General features: G+C 41.5%; 1 protein-coding gene across 1 annotated transcript in view; it reads left to right on the forward strand.

Annotated features, from left to right (window-relative positions):
* Positions 1-20,478, forward strand: part of TMIE (transmembrane inner ear) — a 34,952-nt gene that overhangs the window by 11,322 nt on the left and 3,152 nt on the right. The window contains exons 2-3 of the mRNA XM_061365883.1: positions 475-592; positions 18,053-18,202. Of these exons, the coding sequence (XP_061221867.1) occupies positions 475-592; positions 18,053-18,202 (268 nt within the window). The remainder of the gene's footprint in view (positions 1-474; positions 593-18,052; positions 18,203-20,478) is intronic.

Genomic DNA, 20,478 nt, shown 5'->3' on the forward strand with positions numbered 1-20,478 from the left:
CATTTACATCTGGAAAAATTCCATTTAATTGTAAAAATGAAGATATTTTTAAGGAAAATTTAGTCCTCTACTACTCTTTTCCAGATCATGATATACATATATATGCCTGAAAGTGCAAAAGGAACCTGCAATAAAAAAAAAAAAAAAAAAAAAAAAAAAATCTATCTTTTAAAGGTGGGAATGCAAAATATAAGAAATTTCCTCCTGACCCCAGGAAAAAGATTCTTTAGAAAAAAAGCTGGTACTTGAAGAAAGAACAGCAAAAATATTTGCTTTGTAATCCTGAAAATTTACAACACTTAAGATAAATTTTAAAATGGCAAAAGCTTTAGATACAAATTCTTTATTGAAGTCTCCAAAATGCTGTGGGGCAGCAAACTGGGGTCTACCACCTTCTGTGCTATTCACATCTTTCTGACTGTTTTAGGGACCCTTACAAACCCTAAACCACTTTTTTTCCTCCCTCTTTCCCAGGCGACCACTGAACCCCCAAAAAAGAAACCGGACCCTGTCACTTCGGAGACGGTGGTGATCTGGGGGCTGCGGCTCTGGCAGGTGGTTGGTATCTTTGCCATCTTTGTCCTGGCAGTCAGTAAGTTGTAATTCTCTGCCTTACACCAACCACAGCACCAATCACAGCGCCACCCCAAGTAGGACTTGTTCCTGGAGGAATACAGGCCAGGTGGCCATGGAGGTCATAGGCTGAGACTTTTTGGTCTCTGGCATTACAGGAGTACACACTGAGGGGGCTTTGAAGCAGGGAGAGGCAGGTGGGGTCTGTGAAGGAACCACAGATGGGCCACTGTGGCTTCATCCTGTAACATACTGATCCTAGCTGGCAGCATCCCAGAGAAGAAGAGTTACTGCAGGGCTGTGCCACAGCTGTGGCACACTGTGAGACTACATTCAGCCATAGTACCACATTCAAACCCAAATGCATGTTGCAGCCATGGTCCCACCCTGTTGCACAACCATACAGCCTATACACGACCCCCTCTGGTCCTGTCCCATGTGCTGCAATAAGAAGTCTTGAGAGGTCTGCAGTCGCAGCCACATCTGGTTAAGGTCCCTAACTCATTTTGCAGGTGTCAAGACTTTTAGCTTGATTTAGGCAAGGCTTTCAGCACTCAAAACCCTCCTTTTTTTTTGAGCCCAAACACTAGGAAGCCACTGGCTCAGACCTCATGAGTGCAGCAGGATAGGATCAAATACGTGAAGGTCTATTTGGGTATAGCCACTTCCCACCTGAGTGTCTCCATCCTGCTTCATCCTCTTGCAGCTCATTCTTCAGGAAGAGTGTAAGTCAGCTTCACTGTGCATTGCAAACTACTATCGTGAGCTTCCTTATGAGGACATCATTTAGGACACTATCATAACCCCATCAAAATTCAAAGGAAGGACCTTCTGCTCTTTCCTTGAGCCAACGTACAAAAATTAGACAGTTTGATACTAGTAAAACATGATAAATTGATCTCCCACCTTCTTGTTATACCCTCTAGACTTTTATAAAGTGTAACAGATTTATTTCTCCTACAAAGTTACACTAACTCATCAAATATTCCCTTAAACCTCTTCTTTTTCCTGCTAGGGACAAATGAGCAGAGAGATAGAACCTGCAACCAGTACTTGAAAGTAAATCCCATCAAATCATAGATTACCTCAAATCTTTACCCATATCTATGCATAAGGGGCAGGGAGGCGGTGATGGTGATCAGCGAGTGGCTGTGTGGTGCTTAGTTACTGGCTGGGTTTAAACCACACATCTAGGCATTTGTTATTGTTTTTACCATTCTCACTTCTGCTGGTGTCCCTAATTGCTTGTTAATATTAATTTCACAAGTGGGGCAATGAAGAATTTTAAAGCACCTAAAGGAAGGTCTTAAGTGCTTTCTGTACCACTTTTGCTCTCATTCATCATAAGTGATAAGCACTCTTCAAAACAGAATGGCCACATGCAAGCTCCTGGTGGAGAACAGCCACAGGAAATGCCAGCCCTGACCTACAAGCAGCCATTGTTTAGAACACAGGTTTCTTGGGCCAGCTCTAAAACATAGTATTGCAGGGAACTGATTTCTAGTGCTCCCTGTTACTTTTTAATTTGCTGCTAAACCCCGTCTAGATGCAGCCCTAATCTAATCAAAGAGCACAGCAGTCTGTGTATTGTTGTCTCCAATGATACCGAGGGAATAAAGGCAATTCTTGTTGCCACAGACATCTCTTTGGCTGCTGTAGGTGGCCTGTATCAGTCCTTCCCGAATAGCCTTCCTATTATGTTCCCATGTTCTGTTTAAACCAGAATTTCACATTTTCAAAGCAAGAACAAACATTTTCCTCTGTTTTCTTTTCCCCTCATTGCATTTTCTGGGCAAACACCACACCCTGCTCCCAAAGTCTGAGGGATAACTACTCCTACAACTCTACATCAATGAAGATAATGTTAGTTCATAAGATGCCACAACACCCTTTGCAAACAATCACCAGAAACTCTGCAAGTAAAGATCGCCAAGTAGTTAAATAATGACTCCATACACCGTGTGAAATAGACAAAAATTAACATTGCTTTATAATGCAAGTAGACTGGTGAAGGGGGTTATTTAGCTTGGCGTGTCAGATTGCACATACATTTTTGCCTCTATGTATCTGTTTAGTTGTTCATTAGAAACTGGCTCTGTCAATACTGGGTTATTTAGGGTTAGAAGCATGGAAAGGCTGCTGCACTGACAAACTAACACGTCAAATGGTGCACTGCTTGCAGAAAAAAGGGTTTTTTTGGTTACCTTAAAACATCAGTAGCAAGAAGCAAACACCCATGAAAATTACTTAAGTGACATCCCAGAAGTGAAATTCATTATAGAAAACAACATAGAAGGAAAGTTGCAGCTGAAAGCAGTGAATTTTGAGAAGCTAAAATACTGTTAAGTATCTATGTTTAGACAAACAAGCAAATAGGTTATGTGCAATTCAATAAAGTAACGTCTGCTTCAAGGTTCAAGTTCTCATTAACACAGGTAGTTCAACAAAATCAGACCATTATGTCACCCTGCTACAGATAAATGTTATTGGAGGGATAGGAAAGTGTTTTCTAGGTGATCACAGGGTTTTGGCTTGCTGAGTCTCAGTGTGATAAATAGATTCAGTGCACCACATAATATAATTGAGCCAGTTTAAAGCTCTACTGCTCTGTTACAGCCTTTTTGTTTTAAAAAGCTTTCTTTCAACTAGTAGAGGGGATTTGAAAACAACAGTACCAGCTCATTTAGCATTATGAAAACAGTATTTGGTGAAGACAGCAACTCTTAATCAAGCGAGTGATCTAAGTCAAAACCAAGACAAGTTCAAACTTAATGAATAACTGAATCGTACAGACAGCTCTCACCAGTTTCTTGCACCTTGCTCCAGAAATATCATCCTCCTCCTTCGCTTTGTGATCCCCAAAGCATTGATGGTTCCCCAGCTTTAATTCTTAGGAGCAGATGCAGGTTTTTCTGTGAATGAGCTCTTGGAGACTGTGTTGGTATCAGTCCAGAAAACTAGGCAATGTTCTACTTTTCTAATGGGCCAAGAACTGGAGAAGAGCTTCAATATGGGCTCTTTTTACCTGGTTCCAGAAGCACCTTCTCAGTCAAGGCAAGAGGGTAGCACAACTGCCTAACAGCACTAATCCTCTACACTAGGAGACAGAAGAGCATCCTTTCCAGGGCTTCCTATCACCTGCACATCTCACCTTGTTATCAAGGCTTGAAGGGTGTGACTACTTTGTCATGTGAATTCAGGTGAGTAAATAAGGAGAGGAATTGAGGTGCTTTTAAAGTCGATGTGCCTAGTTACTTCACTGTGGATGATTGTGAAGCACTTAAATTGGATTCCTTTCAGTTGAAATGGAAATAAGATAGTTACTCCAGAAAGTTACAGTCCAAGATACCTAAAGGAAATCACAGAACCAAACTACGGTATTCTACCTGAAATAAACCACGTGGATGGCAGATCCTCCATGCTCTTCCACCCTGCAAACTTGCTCCTGCTGAGTTGACAGGACTTGCAAATATAATCTAGGTGATTTTTCCAACTTTTGCTCTTAGCAACTTCCACAAGATGGCGTCATCACATAATAAATGAAAAAAAAAAAATGGCCAAATCCAAAAGTCTCTTATTTAATGAAAATTAAAAATAAGTAAAAAATCCTACATAAATTCATCTTATGTGTCAACACAGAACACTGAAATGGGCAAAAAGTCTCTAGGAAGATCTAACTCATGAAAAGGGTTTTGGGTAGGTTACAAACCAAAGGGAGCAACTCCTAGCTCTACCCCACAGAGATCAGAAGAAATTAAATGTTTGCACATGCATTAGCTGCAAGTTTTTCTCTCTCATGCACCAACTGATTGTCAACTTTCTCAGATGCTATGTGAAACCATATTTCTGCCAGACCTATCTGTCTCTTTTTCCTTTGTTTCTGCTCTGGGATAGGACACATCGTAAGAGAAATAAAACTTCTGGAGTAAACCAGCCCACAGTAGAATATATAACTTAGTAGTACATACAGGGCATTATTCAGGATATGCTGAAGGTATAACTGTCTTGGTTGTACATATCATTACACATTCTTATTTATCTACTAAAATATCATGAACACCGAGTGTTTTTGCTACAACTGGAGAATTCACGAAAACTCATTTTTAAAGCAGACAACCTCTATAGGGAAAATGCATAAAGACAGGGGACTAGAAAAACAGAATGTTTCCCAAGGACCACATGCAACAGGTCAACTCACTTTGGCTCCTCTGCCTCTGAGATTTTAGCTTAATCATTTTGTCCTTGGTTAAGGGAAACCTCTTTTGGATAGGTGAACCCCATAGAGCAAAAAAGGCCATTTTGCTGGGGAGTGTTCCAACAGTGTGCCTTAAAATTCTTATCAGGGCTGCCTCTCAGCAGCTGGCATAGTTCAGCTGCTCTGAATTGCTCCTCTGAGTGCTGGTTGATAAGAAGAGAGACTCCTTGCAGGTATGAGTTGAGCTGTCAGGAGGATTTGATTCACTCAGGAGTGCTGCTTTGTGATTTCTTGGTCTTGCTTTTTCTCCCTCCTCTTTTTTATTTTTTTCACCATTCCTTAAAAGCTGTGGATAGGGAACTATTGGCCTGGGAGGATACATTGAGTGATAGTCTTGGAATCTTGCCTAGCCTGTTTCATCCACAAAGACTGAAGGCTTTGCGCTAGAAGTATTACCGTTTGTGAACTGTTGTGATGGGAGGGGGCCATGGTCTTGATCTATCCCTGGGAAAGCCAGCAGTTGGCCTAAGGCTTGCCCAGTGTGATCTCCATTGTCTCACCCTTTCCTTTGGCATCACAACCACCATCAATGTTTCCAGGCTGTTTTCAGCCTGTGGGCTGCTTTTCTTCCTTTCTGATTTTAAGGTCTACTGTTTTCCTTTTTTAAATACATGCCCAGGTCTGTTGACAGCAGCCCACCAGGAAGGGTGCAGGTAGCACCTCTGAGTAATGCCTCATTGATTTCTGCAGAAGCAATCCAACATCTATGTCTGGATGAAGGGTAAAATGCCTTGATGTACCAGCTGGTGAAAGGCATGAATGGGGAGGAGAGGGCATAAAGAGGGTGATGGGAATAGAGACAGTGTTGTGAAGAGGAAACAATGCCTTACAGCTCCTGCCTAGAATCCTCCTTATTATGGCAGCTTGACATAGAGCATCAACCAGGTGTTTGTCAGGTACTACAGGTAGGGGGAGACCCCTTTCCTTATAATCCAGTTTTGAATCTGTACTTTATTGAATGGAGAAAGTGAGGGAGAAGTTAGGATGGAACTGTAGCAGGAAGACCCCACATGGGGTGGGGTTGAAAAGGAGCTGTTGCTGCATCCTACTGCCATGTTCTAGGCATCAGCTCATTCCTTGTTCTCAACTCCAACTGAAAACCAAGTTGGCCTTGGATGATACTTTTGGATGATTCAGCCTTCCAGTACCTAAAGGGGGCTTACAAGAAACCTGGAGAGAGACATTTTACAAGGGCATTTAGTGGTAGGACAATGGCTTTAAGATGAAAGAGGGTATATTAGGAGTATGAAACAGTGTGAGAGAACAAGGGAAGAAGGCTCATACTGAACAAACATGTTCTCAAGAATCAAGTATTACTTAATGAACACCAACAAAGCTGTTAAACATCTTGAATGCGATTAATTCAGCTCAGTTTAATTCAAAGTCTTAGAGGTTTTATTTACCAACTTTCTGGAGGTGCTGAAGTATAAATGCCAGGCAAAAGATTTACACTGTTAAATAACCATTACTATTTGGATGGCAAAACTACCCAGAGGTTTCTATTAATGTGCAGAATTTCCAGTGAGGCACAGATAATTTAGGCTGGCTCAAGGATGCTTCACATGGTGTTTTCTGATGGAGGCTTTAGCTGTCTATCTTCAAACACTGTATCACCAGCGTCTTGGTTTACAGGAAACACTTGGCAGGGTGCACAGATGGATGCAAGGTCTCTATTGCAAAGAACATCACTTGGAACAAGGGATGGCTCTTACATGGGGACAAAAGGTTGATCCTCTCTTCTGACCTCAGCCCAAGCTTGCACATGATTATCTTACCACAGATGAGACATCTACTTCTGATTTAGAGCTGCTCTGCACTTGTGAGCCTACAAAATAGCCCAAGCCCCAAAAATTATTGGCACCAGCACATGTAGTTCAAGTTGAGCACAAAATGTGGTGCTTAAGGGAAAGTGTCTTTACAAAGGAAGGACTGTTGTTTTTTTTAAGTACTCCAATTAATAACAAGTAAATATTCTTTCTTGTTGATTATTTTAATAATAACATATACTGTTCTTGTTTTGTACTATAATGTCATCTTAAACTTCCATTGTTGTTTATGCTCACACACACACAAGGGCACACACCCAAGGCTACCACAAAGTTAGTTGTGTTCCTTATCAGCTAAAAAGAATTGGAGATGCCATTGCCTGAGGCTGGTGTCTCTTTAATGTGTCAGCTATCAGGTCGCATAGAGGTGGCTGTGTCTGGAGTCTGCAAGGGGAAAAGCTGCTGTGTTGGAACACAGTGGGGGTCCAAAACAGCTCTTCTGTGTGGGTGTTCCCACCAGCTGGAAGCCTAATCTACTTCATCCATTCATTGACCATTCATGCTCAAGGCATGGGCACATGAGAACTCTGGCATCAGAGATGGGGACTGTGGGAAGGGGCTGCTTTGCTGTATGGCACAGTGCAAGAGGTACAAGTGTGCTTGAGATCTATGTGAACCAAATATCACTCCTGTACAGCTTTATGGATCTGGAAGTGAACGGCAGATTTGCAACTGTACTGGGCAAACCTGCTGTGTTCTGGTTTGTTATTACTATTGTTATTTCAACAGACCATAATTTAATTCCCGTTTTTTGCCAGTTTCATTCATGATCCTGCTTCAGTGCGTTTTCTCTACCCAGTGTGGAGAATGGGCACAAGCCACCATGTCACACAAAATCCAACTAACAACAAACAATAGGGATTTTGCAGATTCACAAGACAGGGTAAATAACAGCCCATATCCCTGCTTCTTAGCTGCTGTAATTGAATGTAGGTAGCAGCCGTACATTACTTCCAGTTAATTATGTGTTGAAATCTGTGTGTATCCATAGGACTACGTGAGGTCTAAGGGTAGAGAGGTCTGAGCTGCACAGAGAATATCCAAATCTGGCTTTGGTTTTCCCAAGTCACAAGATTAGCTGTGGGAGTTGAGATCATGGGTTTTGTTGCTAGCTCTAATTTGCCAGAAAGGGCAGGCCCAGCTTATTGCCCATTTTTGTCATAAATGCCTGATGAGGTATTTCTCCTTGTTATGAAGCAACCATCCTTAGATCTTGCCTCACGGGGCTGCAGTGCTGGCTCCTCCTTGTGACAGCTTCTCTCCTTGCATTTTGGCAATGGAGAGGGTTCAGTTTCAAACCTCTCACCTCCTGGGATGTTAATCCCATTCCTGCTCCCAGCCTTTAAGACGGGATGGTGGGGAAAGAAGGTTAGAGAGCTTCACCTTAGCCTTAGGATCTATTGCATCAGGCATAAAGATGCAATAGAAGAAAGAGACAGAAATCAAGAAAGAGACAGAAAGCATAAGCAATCAGGAGCTTTTTTGAATTGGGGCTTGTGCTAATTAACAGCTTAGATTGCCAGACAGAACAGCTAATATGGACTTTGTCACTATGATTCATCTCACCTATCTAGAGACACCTTCATTGTAGGCATCTAAAGTGACCAGATGAGAGAGTAAGTGGGAATAATTTATCTGTTTACTTTAGATGTCTACCTAAGGGTGAGATGACCTATGTCCTCAAGTGCCCTGGATAACCTGTCTGGATCTACAGGGATGTTCCAGGGGGCTACCTGGTTTTTTTTGTCCCACACATTTCCTAGCCCATAAATCTAACTTTGCTCAAACCAAAATCTCCTAAGGAAACATTTGTTCTGATGAAAGGTTCAACTCTAACCCATAGTTTTTGCTGGTGAGCTCAGAATAAATACCAAGTGGCTGCTGTTAAAGCTCTGTCCTCCTTGTCAATAGAAAGAAGAAGAAAAAGTAAAAAAAAAGTAAAAAAATCATGGGGGGGTTAGAAGGAGCCATGCAGGGAGTTGGCTGAATCTGTTCAAACAAAATACAGTGAATAACAGCAGAAGCAAGGATCTATGGCTGGGAGAAAGGAATATAGACCTCATCTGCTGAATAAATAAACATTCAGTGACTAAATTATGATTAGTGAAAATTAGTATTATCAGAGCAATCAGTTAAGCAATGCAGCTCAGGGTGATGCTGCAGTAAGGAGTTACTTGAATGTATTAGTGTGGGTTAGTGAGAAGTTAGTTTCTGACCTCTGTATGCTGTCCTGATGAGATGCTTGTGCCTACGGATAAAAACAAATGCTGAAAAAACAAACTTGCAGAGAAAAAAAGAGTTGAAAGTCATCATCTCCATTCAATGCCTGGAGAAAGGTCTTCAAACAAGAGTCTCACTGATCTCACTGTTTAGCTTGTTGGAAAGAAGGTCAAAAGATCACATGATTGCAGCATTGAAGGACTTCAGAAAGAAAAGAAAAATATATATATATATAAATATAAAACCAAACAAAACCAAAAAACAATATTAAAAGTCTTTCTAATCTTCTATATAGAAGGAAGAACAGAGTCTACAAATTAAAACCAGTTCAATTCAAAGAAGAATTTAAGAAATAAATGTGGTAGGGAGTGTGATCAAACATTGCCATGCTCTTCAGCCGTTAATAGCTCTCCCCAGAGTAAAGTGGGATTTGATCCAACACAAGTTATTTCACTCAGGCAGTAATTAAACATAATGACCTGTGATGTGCAGAGAGGTCAGATGATGTGATCTATTGGTGTGAACAGACCCTGTTCTGGTGTTTCCAGACATCAGGAAAACATCACATGTAGAGGTGTAGTCAAGATTGATGGCTGAACAAATATTGGAGTGCCCCTGACCCTTTGCAGCTAGCATATCCTCAGGGCATTTTATAAAGGTTGGCATATTTAAAAACATGCTTTGCTTGAAGTCATATTGTCACAGCTGTTGGGACTAGAATCTCAATCTCTTAATTCTTTGCCTCCCATTTTTGCTTTCTAGGAAATCAGTACATTAATCCAAGTACTATATTTCCATTGAAAGAACAGCCTTAAAGTGAGATAAAATACAGGACTGAGAAGATTTTTGAGAGACCATCTAATTAATCTCTAACCTGAACTTTAACATTTTTACCATCTATGTCTCCATGTTTTCTGGAAGAAAGCAGTTTCTGAGTTCCCATTACTGCAACCTGATCCCAAGCCTGATGCCAAGCCAGGATGCAGTTTCATGCCCTGTAGGTGGTTGAACAGTCTTTTAAAGGAAAACCTCCTTCTCCTGCAACCCAGCTCAGGGACCTCTTTCCAGGCACTATTATCTCAGCAATAGCTCCAGTGACAGCAGTGACAACTTTAAATGAGGTAGTTCATGCACCAGCATCTTGTCAACATCTGAGCACCCAGGGTGGACTAGTCCTGCAAGCACCCACCCAAGCACTATTTTTCTTAAGAGTTTAGTAGTCCTCACTGATCCTTGCATTATCACAGCTGTTAACACTGCTGTAAGTAGCTTGAACAGCCAAAATATGCTACCTCTTCCCTTAAAGCCTCATTGTAGTCGCATAGTAAGCAACTCAAACCTTAGCAAAGAGCATTTAAACACCAGTGCAGCTGTTAACTTGACTTTGAATTCATCTGCATTAATTGCTTGCATTATTAACAATGGAATGGCTGTCTAATTAACTCAGAGCAGCCCAGGCTACTTTGCTAAATGTTAATTAAATGCTTCATTGACAGACTTATTTTTTCAAAGGAATAAACCTACTGTGTATTGTAACTAATTTCCATTCAGTTTATAAAACTGTTCAGTTCTCAGTCATAGTTCTGCGGAAATATTACACCAAGCAGTCTCTGGAGAAGGTATTTCATTTACATTTTTTCCAGCTCCTAAGACAATAAAGTTGTTTCTTTCCTTCTTTGATATTTTTTTCTTTTTTCTTTTTATTTTAATATGTTGCCCAGCTAACCTAGAAGCAATTGTGTTAATGCCGATGAGCGAAATTCACTTAAGTGAAAACTAAAAAGAGACCGTGAACAGGGTAACTTGGCTGCATGGTTATTTGGCTTAAGCCGACCCAGCTCTTTGGTCTTTTGCATATGCTCTTAGCCTGTTTCAGTTAAAAACCAAAATGTTTTAGTTTAAGCCAGTGGGAGTAAACACACACCCATTACTTGGTCACAAGCATCTAATTGTTTATGGTAAAAAAATTCAGTGTTTAATGTTTGCTCTGTTATTGTACTTCAGAGAAGAGGTTTTGGGAGACATTTCTCAGCTCCTCCAATCTGAATAGTACCAGATATGAATATTAGGAAGATATTACCTCCCTGTAGAAATAATGAAAACATGCTAAAAATCCAGAAAGGAGCAAGCCTCAGAGTTCTTCATTATTTCCCAAGTCAGGGTTTTTTAGTATATACTGAAGAATAAAAATATATCACTTACAATAGAATCATAGAATAGTTAGGGTTGGAAAGGACCTCAAGGTCATCTAGTTCCAACCCCCTTGCCATGGGGAGGGACACCTCACACTAAACCATATCACCCAAGGCTTTAGCCAACCTTGCCTTGAACACTGCCAGGGATGGAGCATTCACAACCTCCCTGGGCAACCCATTCCAGTGCCTCACCACCCTAACAGGAAAGAACTTCCTCCTTATATCCAACCTAAACCTCCCCTGTTTAAGTTTGAACCCATCACCTCTTGTCCTGTCACTACAGTCCCTGATGAAGAGTCCCTCCCCAGCATCTCTATAGGTCCCCTTCAGATACTGGAGGTCTCCACGCAGCCTTCTCTTCTCCAGGCTGAACAGCCCCAACTTTCTCAGCCTGTCTTGATACGGGAGGTGCTCCAGTCCCCTGATCATTCTCGTGGCCCTCCTCTGGACTTGTTCCAACAGTTCCATGTCCTTTTTATGTTGAGGACACCAGAACTGCACACAATACTGCAGGTGAGGTCTCACAAGAGCAGAGAGGCAGGATCACCTCCTTCGACCTGCTGGTCACGCTCCTTTTGTCATCATAGAGAGCAAAATATTGACTCCTTTAAAATACTCATTTCATAAGAACCACCAAGTGTTTGTTTTCTTCATAAGAAATTACATTTCACATGATCAGCCTGGCAGAAACAATGAACAGTAATTTGATATGCTGTCAGCTTGAATCTTCAGTGTAGAAAGAGAACAGCATGTGCAGGGCCAGACTCAACTTTGTAATTTAAAACAGAAATGTTCCTTCAGAATAGGTGGCTGAATTTAACTGTGTGTGTCAGATAATGGAAAAGGAAAAAAAAAATAAAAACTATTTATAGAAGGCCAACAGCAAAGTAATCCACAGCATGTTACTGAAGAAGATACAGCCTTTCTTTTAATTGTGCACCTCACAGGAGAGGCCAATTATCACAACATCACAAGGCCATATATTATTACTACAGAAAAGCTGAGAAAGCTGACAAAATTAAAAATTACTCCACTACATTTCATCACACAGCATGTATCTTCTTCTGCTTTATGTGGTCTGATAGCAGAGAAACCACGAATCATGTTATCATTTCACACCTTGGTATTTTTATGGACATTCTGTCATGTTACTAGGGTACTGATACATCTTACAGAGATTTCTTCACACTCACCATAGCATCAGACAGGCATTAAGGTAATAGTTTATTCAGGCTGCATTTTAGAAGCCTTCTCAACAATTAAAATGAAAGCTGAAATCCTGGAAAGGAAAAGGACAGCCAGAGCATGAAAGAATGAAACTGAATATTGTTTGATAGCAGTGTGATTAAAGCATTTACCTGGGGAATGAGAAAATTGGTGAACGTGTAATATAAACCAGATATTCAAAGCTTGGAGTCAAGTCATCTGCCTGCCTATTGCAATTAATATTCCTGCACATATTCATATCCCAAACAAAAATTTTTTGTTTAAGGTACTTTCGTAGTATATATAATCATCATCGATGTTTTCAGTATTGTTTTGGGGTTTTTTTGTATGTTGTAATCCTTCCACCATGAGAACATGGGTCTATCAGTTAATATGTTCAACTGATGCCATGTCACATTCTAAGCTTTTGTAAGAGCATTGCTTTGATGTTTAACTCTCATGGTACAGTACAGTTCTTGATATATTATCTTATAGGAATGGATATTTTTAGTAGCCCAGAAGGATAACCATGTCCTATCACCAGCAGTGTGAACAGCAGGTCAAAGGAGGGAATTCTGCCCCTCTACTCTGCCCTGCATCCAGCTCTACGGCCCCAACACAAGAAGGACATGGAGCTGTTGGAGCAAGTCCAGAGAAGGCCACAAAGATGCTCCAAGGGCTGGAGCACCTCTGCTATGGAGACAGGCTGAGAGAGCTGGGCTTGTTCAGCCTGGAGAAGAGAAGGCTCCAGGGAGACCTTAGAGCAGCTTCCAGTGCATAAAGGGGCCGACAAGAAAGCTGGAGAGGGGCTTTTGACAAGGGCAGGTAGGGACAGGACAAGGGGGAATGGATTTAAACTGACAGAAGGGAGACTGAGATGAAATCTGAGGAAGAAGTCCTTCCCTATGAGGGTGATGAGGCCCTGGCACAGGTTGCCCAGAGAAGCTGTGGCTGCGCCATCCCTGGCAGTGTTCAAGGCCAGGTTGGATGGGGCTTTGAGCAACCTGGTCTGGTGGAAGGTGTTCCTGCCTGTGGGAGGGGGTTGGAACTGGATGAGATTTAAAGGTCCCTTCCAACCCAAACCATTCTGTGATTCTATGATTCTATGATTAACCTTGACATAAAAAAAGGCCCAGGAATCAGTACAGATTACATTGGTTTGTGGTTCAGTTGATGAATAATTTATTAGTGGTACAAATATAATATCACTGATTTGAAGCAGGAGAAAATATATCTACTGGGCATAGAAGAAGAGATGCTAAGATAGCTCCAAATTTCTACTATGCAACAAATATTTATCTCTTATCTTCCAAAGTATGAGATTCAGCTCTTCTAACTGAAGGAACAATTCACACACCTGTGTAGATCTCTGACACCATTTGGGAAGTCCTAGGGCACATTGTCCAGCCTTTGACTCTCACTCAAGGCATCGCAGGTGTTCCATGGTCCTCTGTGATACTGGTCATTCCCATCTCTTTTTGTAATTAGTGTAAAGGCAGCTGCAGAGAGTGGTTTATTTTGTTTTAAGATGAGATTATTCACCCTGTAGAGATGCTTTTCTCCCCATCAGTGATAAAGGGAACCTGGAGTGAATAAGACTGTAATCTCTAGCTTTGGGACACACAGAGCAGATGAATTCCACCCACTCTGTCTCCTGTGTCTGACCTGGAGGGGAAAACTAAGATATATAGCAGGCAATAATTTCCCACAGCAATAAAATGTTCCTGGCATCAGTTTCAGTCTCCTAAAGCTCCTGTACCAAATCCTGAATCTTATTAAGTGGCATGGGTTTTCTTTTTTCCTTTAAAAATAATGGTAATCAGTTCAATGCTTATGCCCCTGCATGACTTGAGCTTCACACTAAGCACAGCTTGCAAAGCGGATGGAGGTAAAAGTAGTACTGTATTATTTTCACATAAGCCTCTTGGTCCAGTGGCTGGTTATGAATCATTTCACATCCCAAGACAACTTAAGTCCCCAGTACCTCAGTGTAGTGCTTTATCTCCATTAGAAAGTTGAACAGAGAGCCCAGCTCATGACTATCATGTAGCAACTACCATTTTTGTCCTTAGTAATTGAAAGAAGTGAAACTGTGAGAGATACAGGCACTCCTATTCTTCCCATAGTGCTAAGTCAACTGCTGTGATATCAGAAGACTTTTTGTCCTTGATTTTCAAGGGCACTGAGCAATCTCTTTGTGCTTTACTTGAAAGCTGGCATTCTTATTCTTTATCGGTCTCCAGGAAATAATGGTGCTAATTTGCCTGGCAATTTTTTCTCAAATGTGAATAGAGGATTTCCTGGCTTAGCTGAACTCCAGAGCGCTTTTAGGAAAACAATAGATCTTGATTTTAATGTGACTAGAGAAAAAGCACATACACTGTTCTCTCCTGCAGATTGCTTCCCCATTCGTTGCCCCTGTTAAAAGTGCATGCTTATGTCTCGCCTGACATTGCCTTGAGTTCTTGCTTAGCTACTGAGTATTTTTTTGCCTGCCACCCTGAAAAGGTCTGTGCCTTCTGCTGTTTGTAGTGTAGCTGTAGCTCTATGGGCAGCTGCACAGCGAAATCTTGCTGCCCTGAACAGCAAGGCAGACCCAGCTGTGTGCTTTCCAGATGTTGTACGCTACCCACCTGCACGCTGATGGTGTTGTGCTGCCAATAATGCCATATGGGTACCCTGCTTTCCTTTTGTAAGACAAGTAAAAGCTCAATTACTCTCAACCTCTTGCTGACCCTCATGGAAGAGTAAGGATATAATCATCTTTATTGCTTCCCCAGTCACAGATGTTACAATTTCATGTTGGTTTAAGCAATTTACTTCACCTGTCTTGTCCTGTTGTGACATTTAGATAGCCCTGAGTGTGCTTCCACTACAACACCTCTGCAGCAAGTTGTTTAAAGGAAGTGATACTTTTGGCAGCAAAGTTCTGTAAAGATACAGAGGAGCTGCTACACTTAGTAACTTTACACCAACCTCAGAACACTGAGAAAGGTGTTTTACTACTTTCCTTTTCTCTTTTCTGGTATGGAGAGGTCATGCAGAGCTTGTTCCTGGTTAACATAATCCCTCTTTCCTTAGGAGAGACTGCACAGGTACAGGACAAACTCTTAGGGAGTAAAATTTATAGCAGGTGGTCTATGTGCTGGTGTAGATGCATCTGCAATTTTTTTTTTTTACTCCTATTGGATGATAAATGTTCACACTTGGAACCAAAAGTACAGATTGTTTCTGTTGCTTTCTTGGATTAGTCTCAAAGGTCTGATACATTGCTCATGGTAATATAAAGCCAGAGAAGGTTGACTTTTGAAATGTACAGGAAGTTGGATGCTTGCTCCTTTCTCATAGTGTTAATGTGACATGTGGGAACTCAAGCTAAAACAGAAAACAGAACATGTAAAACTGCTCACACATCTTTCCAAGCATAAGGCTCTGCTTACCTTCAAAACCCCTTTCCACAAAGTATAAACGAGATGAAGAACTTATGTAGGTGATGTAGGCTGGAAAGTTGAGCTTTTATTTAGAAAAGAAGAATCCCCCAAAATCAGTGGACAAAGGAAAGGCTATGGATGTTGTCTATCTGGACTTCTGTAAAGCTTTTGACAAGATCCCCCACAATATCCTTTTCTCAAAATTGGAGGGATTGGAGATGAATTTGATGAGTGGACTGATCAGTGGATGAGGAATTGGCTGGATGGTCACATCCAGAAGGTAGTGGCCAATGTCTTAGCATTTAGATGGACACCAGTGGCGTTCCTCTGGGGTCTGTACTGGGGTCTGTACTGCGACCAGTAGCGTTTAATATCTTCATCAATGATATAGTAGAATTGAGTGCTTTGTCAGCAAGTCTGCAGATGACACTGAGCTGAGTGGTGCAACTGGCATGCTAGAGGAAAGGTATGCCATCCAGAGGGATTTGGACAAGCTCGAGAAGTGGGCCCATGTGAACCTCATGAGGTTCAACGAGGTCAAGTGCAAGATGCTGCACCTGGGTCAGCGCAACCTCCAGTATCAATACAGGCTGGGAGATGCAGGGATTGAGTACCCCAGAGGAGAAGGTCTTGGGGGTACTGGTGGATGAAAGATTGACATGAGCTGGCAATGTGCACTTGCAGCCTAGAAGGCCAGCTGTGTCTTGGGCTGCATCCAGAGCAGTGTGGCAGCAGGTCAGGGGAGGTGATTGTGCCCCTCTACTCTGCCCTGGTGAGACCCCACCTGGAGTACCTTATCCAGCTCTGCAGTCCTCAGTACAGGAAAATTATGGTCCTCTTGAAGAGGGTCCAGAGGAGGGCCACAAAAAAATTATCAGGGGGATGGAACACCTCTCCTATGAGGAAAAGCTAGGGTTGTTCAGCGTGGACAAGAGAAGACTCCAGAGAGAACTTATTGTGGCCTTTCAGTAGTTAAAAGAGACCTATAAGAAAGATGGGGAGACACTTTTTAGTATGGGTAATGGTTTTAAACTAAAAGAGGGAAGATTCAGGCTAGATGTGAGGAAGAATTTTTTTATAATGAGGGTGATAAAATACTGAAACCGGTTGACCAGAGAGGTTGTAGATGCACCATCCTTGGAGACATTCAAGGCCAGTCTGGATGTGGTTCTGAGCAACCTGATCTATCTGAAGATGTCCATGATCATTGCAGGGGGGTCAGACTAGATGAACTTGGGAGGTCCCTTCCAACACTAACTGTTCTATGGTTCTATGATTTTATGAGTCTACGAATCTATGATCCTATTTTAAGGATGCCCACAGAAAAGTAACATAAGTGTTCACAGAAACCATGAGATCTCATGCTTGTTGACATGTTTGTCACCTGTGGGTCAACTAATTTTATGACTGCCAGTTTCTGAGTCTGATTGAAGTTGTTTTGTTATTGTCAGAGGTTGTACATGGATCTGACCAAGTGATCATTTGATCAATGATCTGGTCAAGTCTGTGAATTTCTAGTCCAGGAAACCAATCAATAAAGATGTTATTACAATGAATTGTCTGAATCATGATTAGATTTGCAGATGGAAATTCTGAAGGAACGTATGTTTAAGCATGAAGGGAAAATATGTCTTACTAGGAGTAAAAGTGTGATTTGTATCCTGAAGTCACGTAAAGAAGCCTAGGTCAGGAAAGCAGCACAATGGAATAGTAAGCTCATGATGAGGGGATTTAGGAGATCTGGTTCAATTCTTTGTCTGCCCAAAGTGGATTTAGATGAAAGTCAATTAAGACATATATTGAGCTGTTGTTCTGAATCTATTTTGAAGTGTTTTCATGTCAAACTCCTCATTTTTTTCTTCATCTGAAGGCCCACAATCCCCTTATCTACCTACCACAATAATGAATAGCTAAGATATATTGTTAAGAACCTCTAGCAATAATACCTTATTGGAAGGTGACAGTACATCTTATTTGCTGCTGTCACTTCCAAAGAGAGAACGAATTTACATTGTTGCTATTCTGATGTTCAGAGACACCACTGACATAAATGGCTTAAGGCAATGGTTTGCATTGGTTTTGGTGGGAAGGACATGCTCAGTCCTTTACCACAGCTCATCTGAAGAGTGACAATTTTTTATTTCCAGTTAGCTCAATTGCTTTAGACTGCGTGACCATATCCTTCAGGCAGGTACTTCCACGGATGTAAATGGTTCTTACTGGAAGCAACTCTTCTGAAAGTAATTTTTCTTCCTGTTGTCTTCCCACTGTAAGTGGGCCAGCTTGTACGAGACAGAAATCTGCTGACTAAACTGAATGTTCATGCTTCCCTCTCTCCTTTCTCAGTTATCACGCTGTGCTGTATCTTCAAGTGCCGAATTCCCCGGACAAGAAAAGAAATTGAGGCACGATATGCTCAACGGCAAGCAGCCAAGACATACGCTGACAAACTGGACACTGTGCCACCACTCAACGAGCTGACAGAGATCCCTGGAGGTACTTCCCATACCCACACCTACATGAGACCCATGTCTTTTTTGGGGATTGCTTTCTGTATGCATGAATGCAAAGGGCTAGGTCCTCCCTTAGTGTAAATCATTGTGGCTTCTTGGATACAACCATTAAGATATTGTCATGGCTTAGTAAACCCCTCACAGTCACATGCACTAAACCTGCAGTGCTTGTGGCAGCAGGCACTGTCACTTAGATGAAAGGATGAAAAGTTTCTCCATTGGTACAAGTCAGGGTCATGCCTTTGAAGTTTAAGATTTCCAGAGTCTGATTCATTTTAAGGGTCAGTTACTGGGTTGGCAGATGTCAGCAGGAAGAAAAAGTTGTTAGTGTTGCCTTTCTTTGATGGCCAATGGTATTTCTGTCACTGGTCTCTGCTGCTCTCACTCATCTTTCCTGGTTCTGTACCCTAGGCTCTACTGAAACTCTCCTAACTCTCTCTGGTCATGTCCACTCCAGACCTCTCAACTCCCTGCCTGTTGTGAGAGAAGAAGATGAAATGGCCCTGCAAGGAAATTAGGGGACTGCCTTCCTGTCTGTTTGTCTGTGGCTTCTCTTTTCTGATGCGATCCACCATGCCTTGGACTCTGCTTCTCAGTTCCCTTTCTGCATTTGACTTCTGTTTTCTCAGTACCTTTTCATGAACTTTTTTTCTCTTCCCCATGCCTCTGCAAACCATGTGAACTGTAGCTTTGAAGATACTGGAAGTTTCCTTAACTCAAAATATGATGCTTCAATCCATGAAACCGGTGAAAGAGGCAGATGGCACAATTATAGAAATTTAGTTCTATACCAGCAAAATACAGAACTATGCGCTTAATAGCAGGATTTTGTACATAACTCAGAATTTCAGAGACATTCAGACGTCAGACTGTGCCTATATTATAAACCAAGGGTGGCCAGAATACCCTTTGGAGTTGAACCCAACTCACATAAATAAGTCCTTCTCCATACGGTTAAATTCTTTCAACCTCCTTTAAAGTCAAAGGTCATCCCAAGGTCTAGTTAGTACACTCTTAAATGAATGAACAATACTAAACACATGGAAGTGTTTAGTATTGTATCCTTCAATTTCCTGCCCAAAAGACCAAAGTCCAACCAGCTATCAATAGGTCCCAGAGAGTGTAAAAGATCAGGTGTCTAGATAGCAGAAAGTCAGACCACTCATTTGCTGCTGCGTCCTCTTCCTGCCTAGCTGTTACTCCTGGAAAACCAATACATTAGTGATAAGAAGAATGATCTAGAAAGGGTATTTGGGCACCAAAATGGCTGTTTCACCAATGCTAACAGATTTTGTTCTCCTGTAAGCAGCCTGTACATCCCATGAACATGTACTACATCCAAAGGCTGGCTATTTGGTGTACATTTAATCAGACCATGGTGAATTATTGCAGCATGAACTCATTAATAAATTACCATAAGAATGCAATTTATGGGAAGTCATCTACACCATAAAACTACCTAAACATTTATCCAATTAAATTTATAATTTGACTAGTTGACCACCCATTGACCTTTGAGAATCCTAGAATTCTGGTTATGGCATGGCACAGGGTAGGAGGCTGTTAGATGGCATGTTGCTGAATGGCTGCTGATGTCTGGTAATTGCTCGTGAATATCTGTTCCCTGAAGCTTCTAGTCCTATGGGACTAGGCAGATATAAACCTGCCCAAATTGCCCTGAGAGATGTGGTACTGGGATGGGAGTCATCTGTCCACAAGTACATTATCACATATATGGAGAAGTTTGCATCTGCACTAGTTGTTTATTGCTTTATCCACAGTGGAAAATAAGAAGGATGTGATTTCTTTCATGGTAGGGGAGATGCTAAAGTGGAAGAGGTAAATTGTGCCTTAAAAATGCCTGTATGTCTCCAGCCTTGGGGACCCAAAGGACTGATTCAGCTATCAGTGCCTAAACTGTTAGAATCAAAAGCTTTGTGTGGTCAAACCCACTGGTTTGACTTCCTTCTGAGATTAGCATGTACCCTGTGCCCAGAAAAGTTTTACTACATGATTTAAGCAGTACAATGGAAAGTATGCAAATCTTTGGGCTTCATCTCTGTGCTACTATTTTCATCTGTACAGAGCGTGATGCTCTGCTGTGTTACCCCACTGACATTGACAATTCACGTTGATTAATGTGGTCATAAAATAAAATGTATGTATTTGTTGACTATATACTTATACCTTGACAATCCCTGGTAGACCCAGTCAAGGCCAGAGAAATTACTTGAGTGATTTAAATTACTGAGTGGCCAT

This window comes from Neopsephotus bourkii, unplaced genomic scaffold (genome assembly GCF_033783945.1).
Source record: "Neopsephotus bourkii isolate Nb327-2 ecotype Australia unplaced genomic scaffold, CSIRO-AGI_Nbou_v1 NB_122, whole genome shotgun sequence".
Classification (NCBI taxonomy): Eukaryota; Metazoa; Chordata; class Aves; order Psittaciformes; family Psittacidae; genus Neopsephotus; species Neopsephotus bourkii.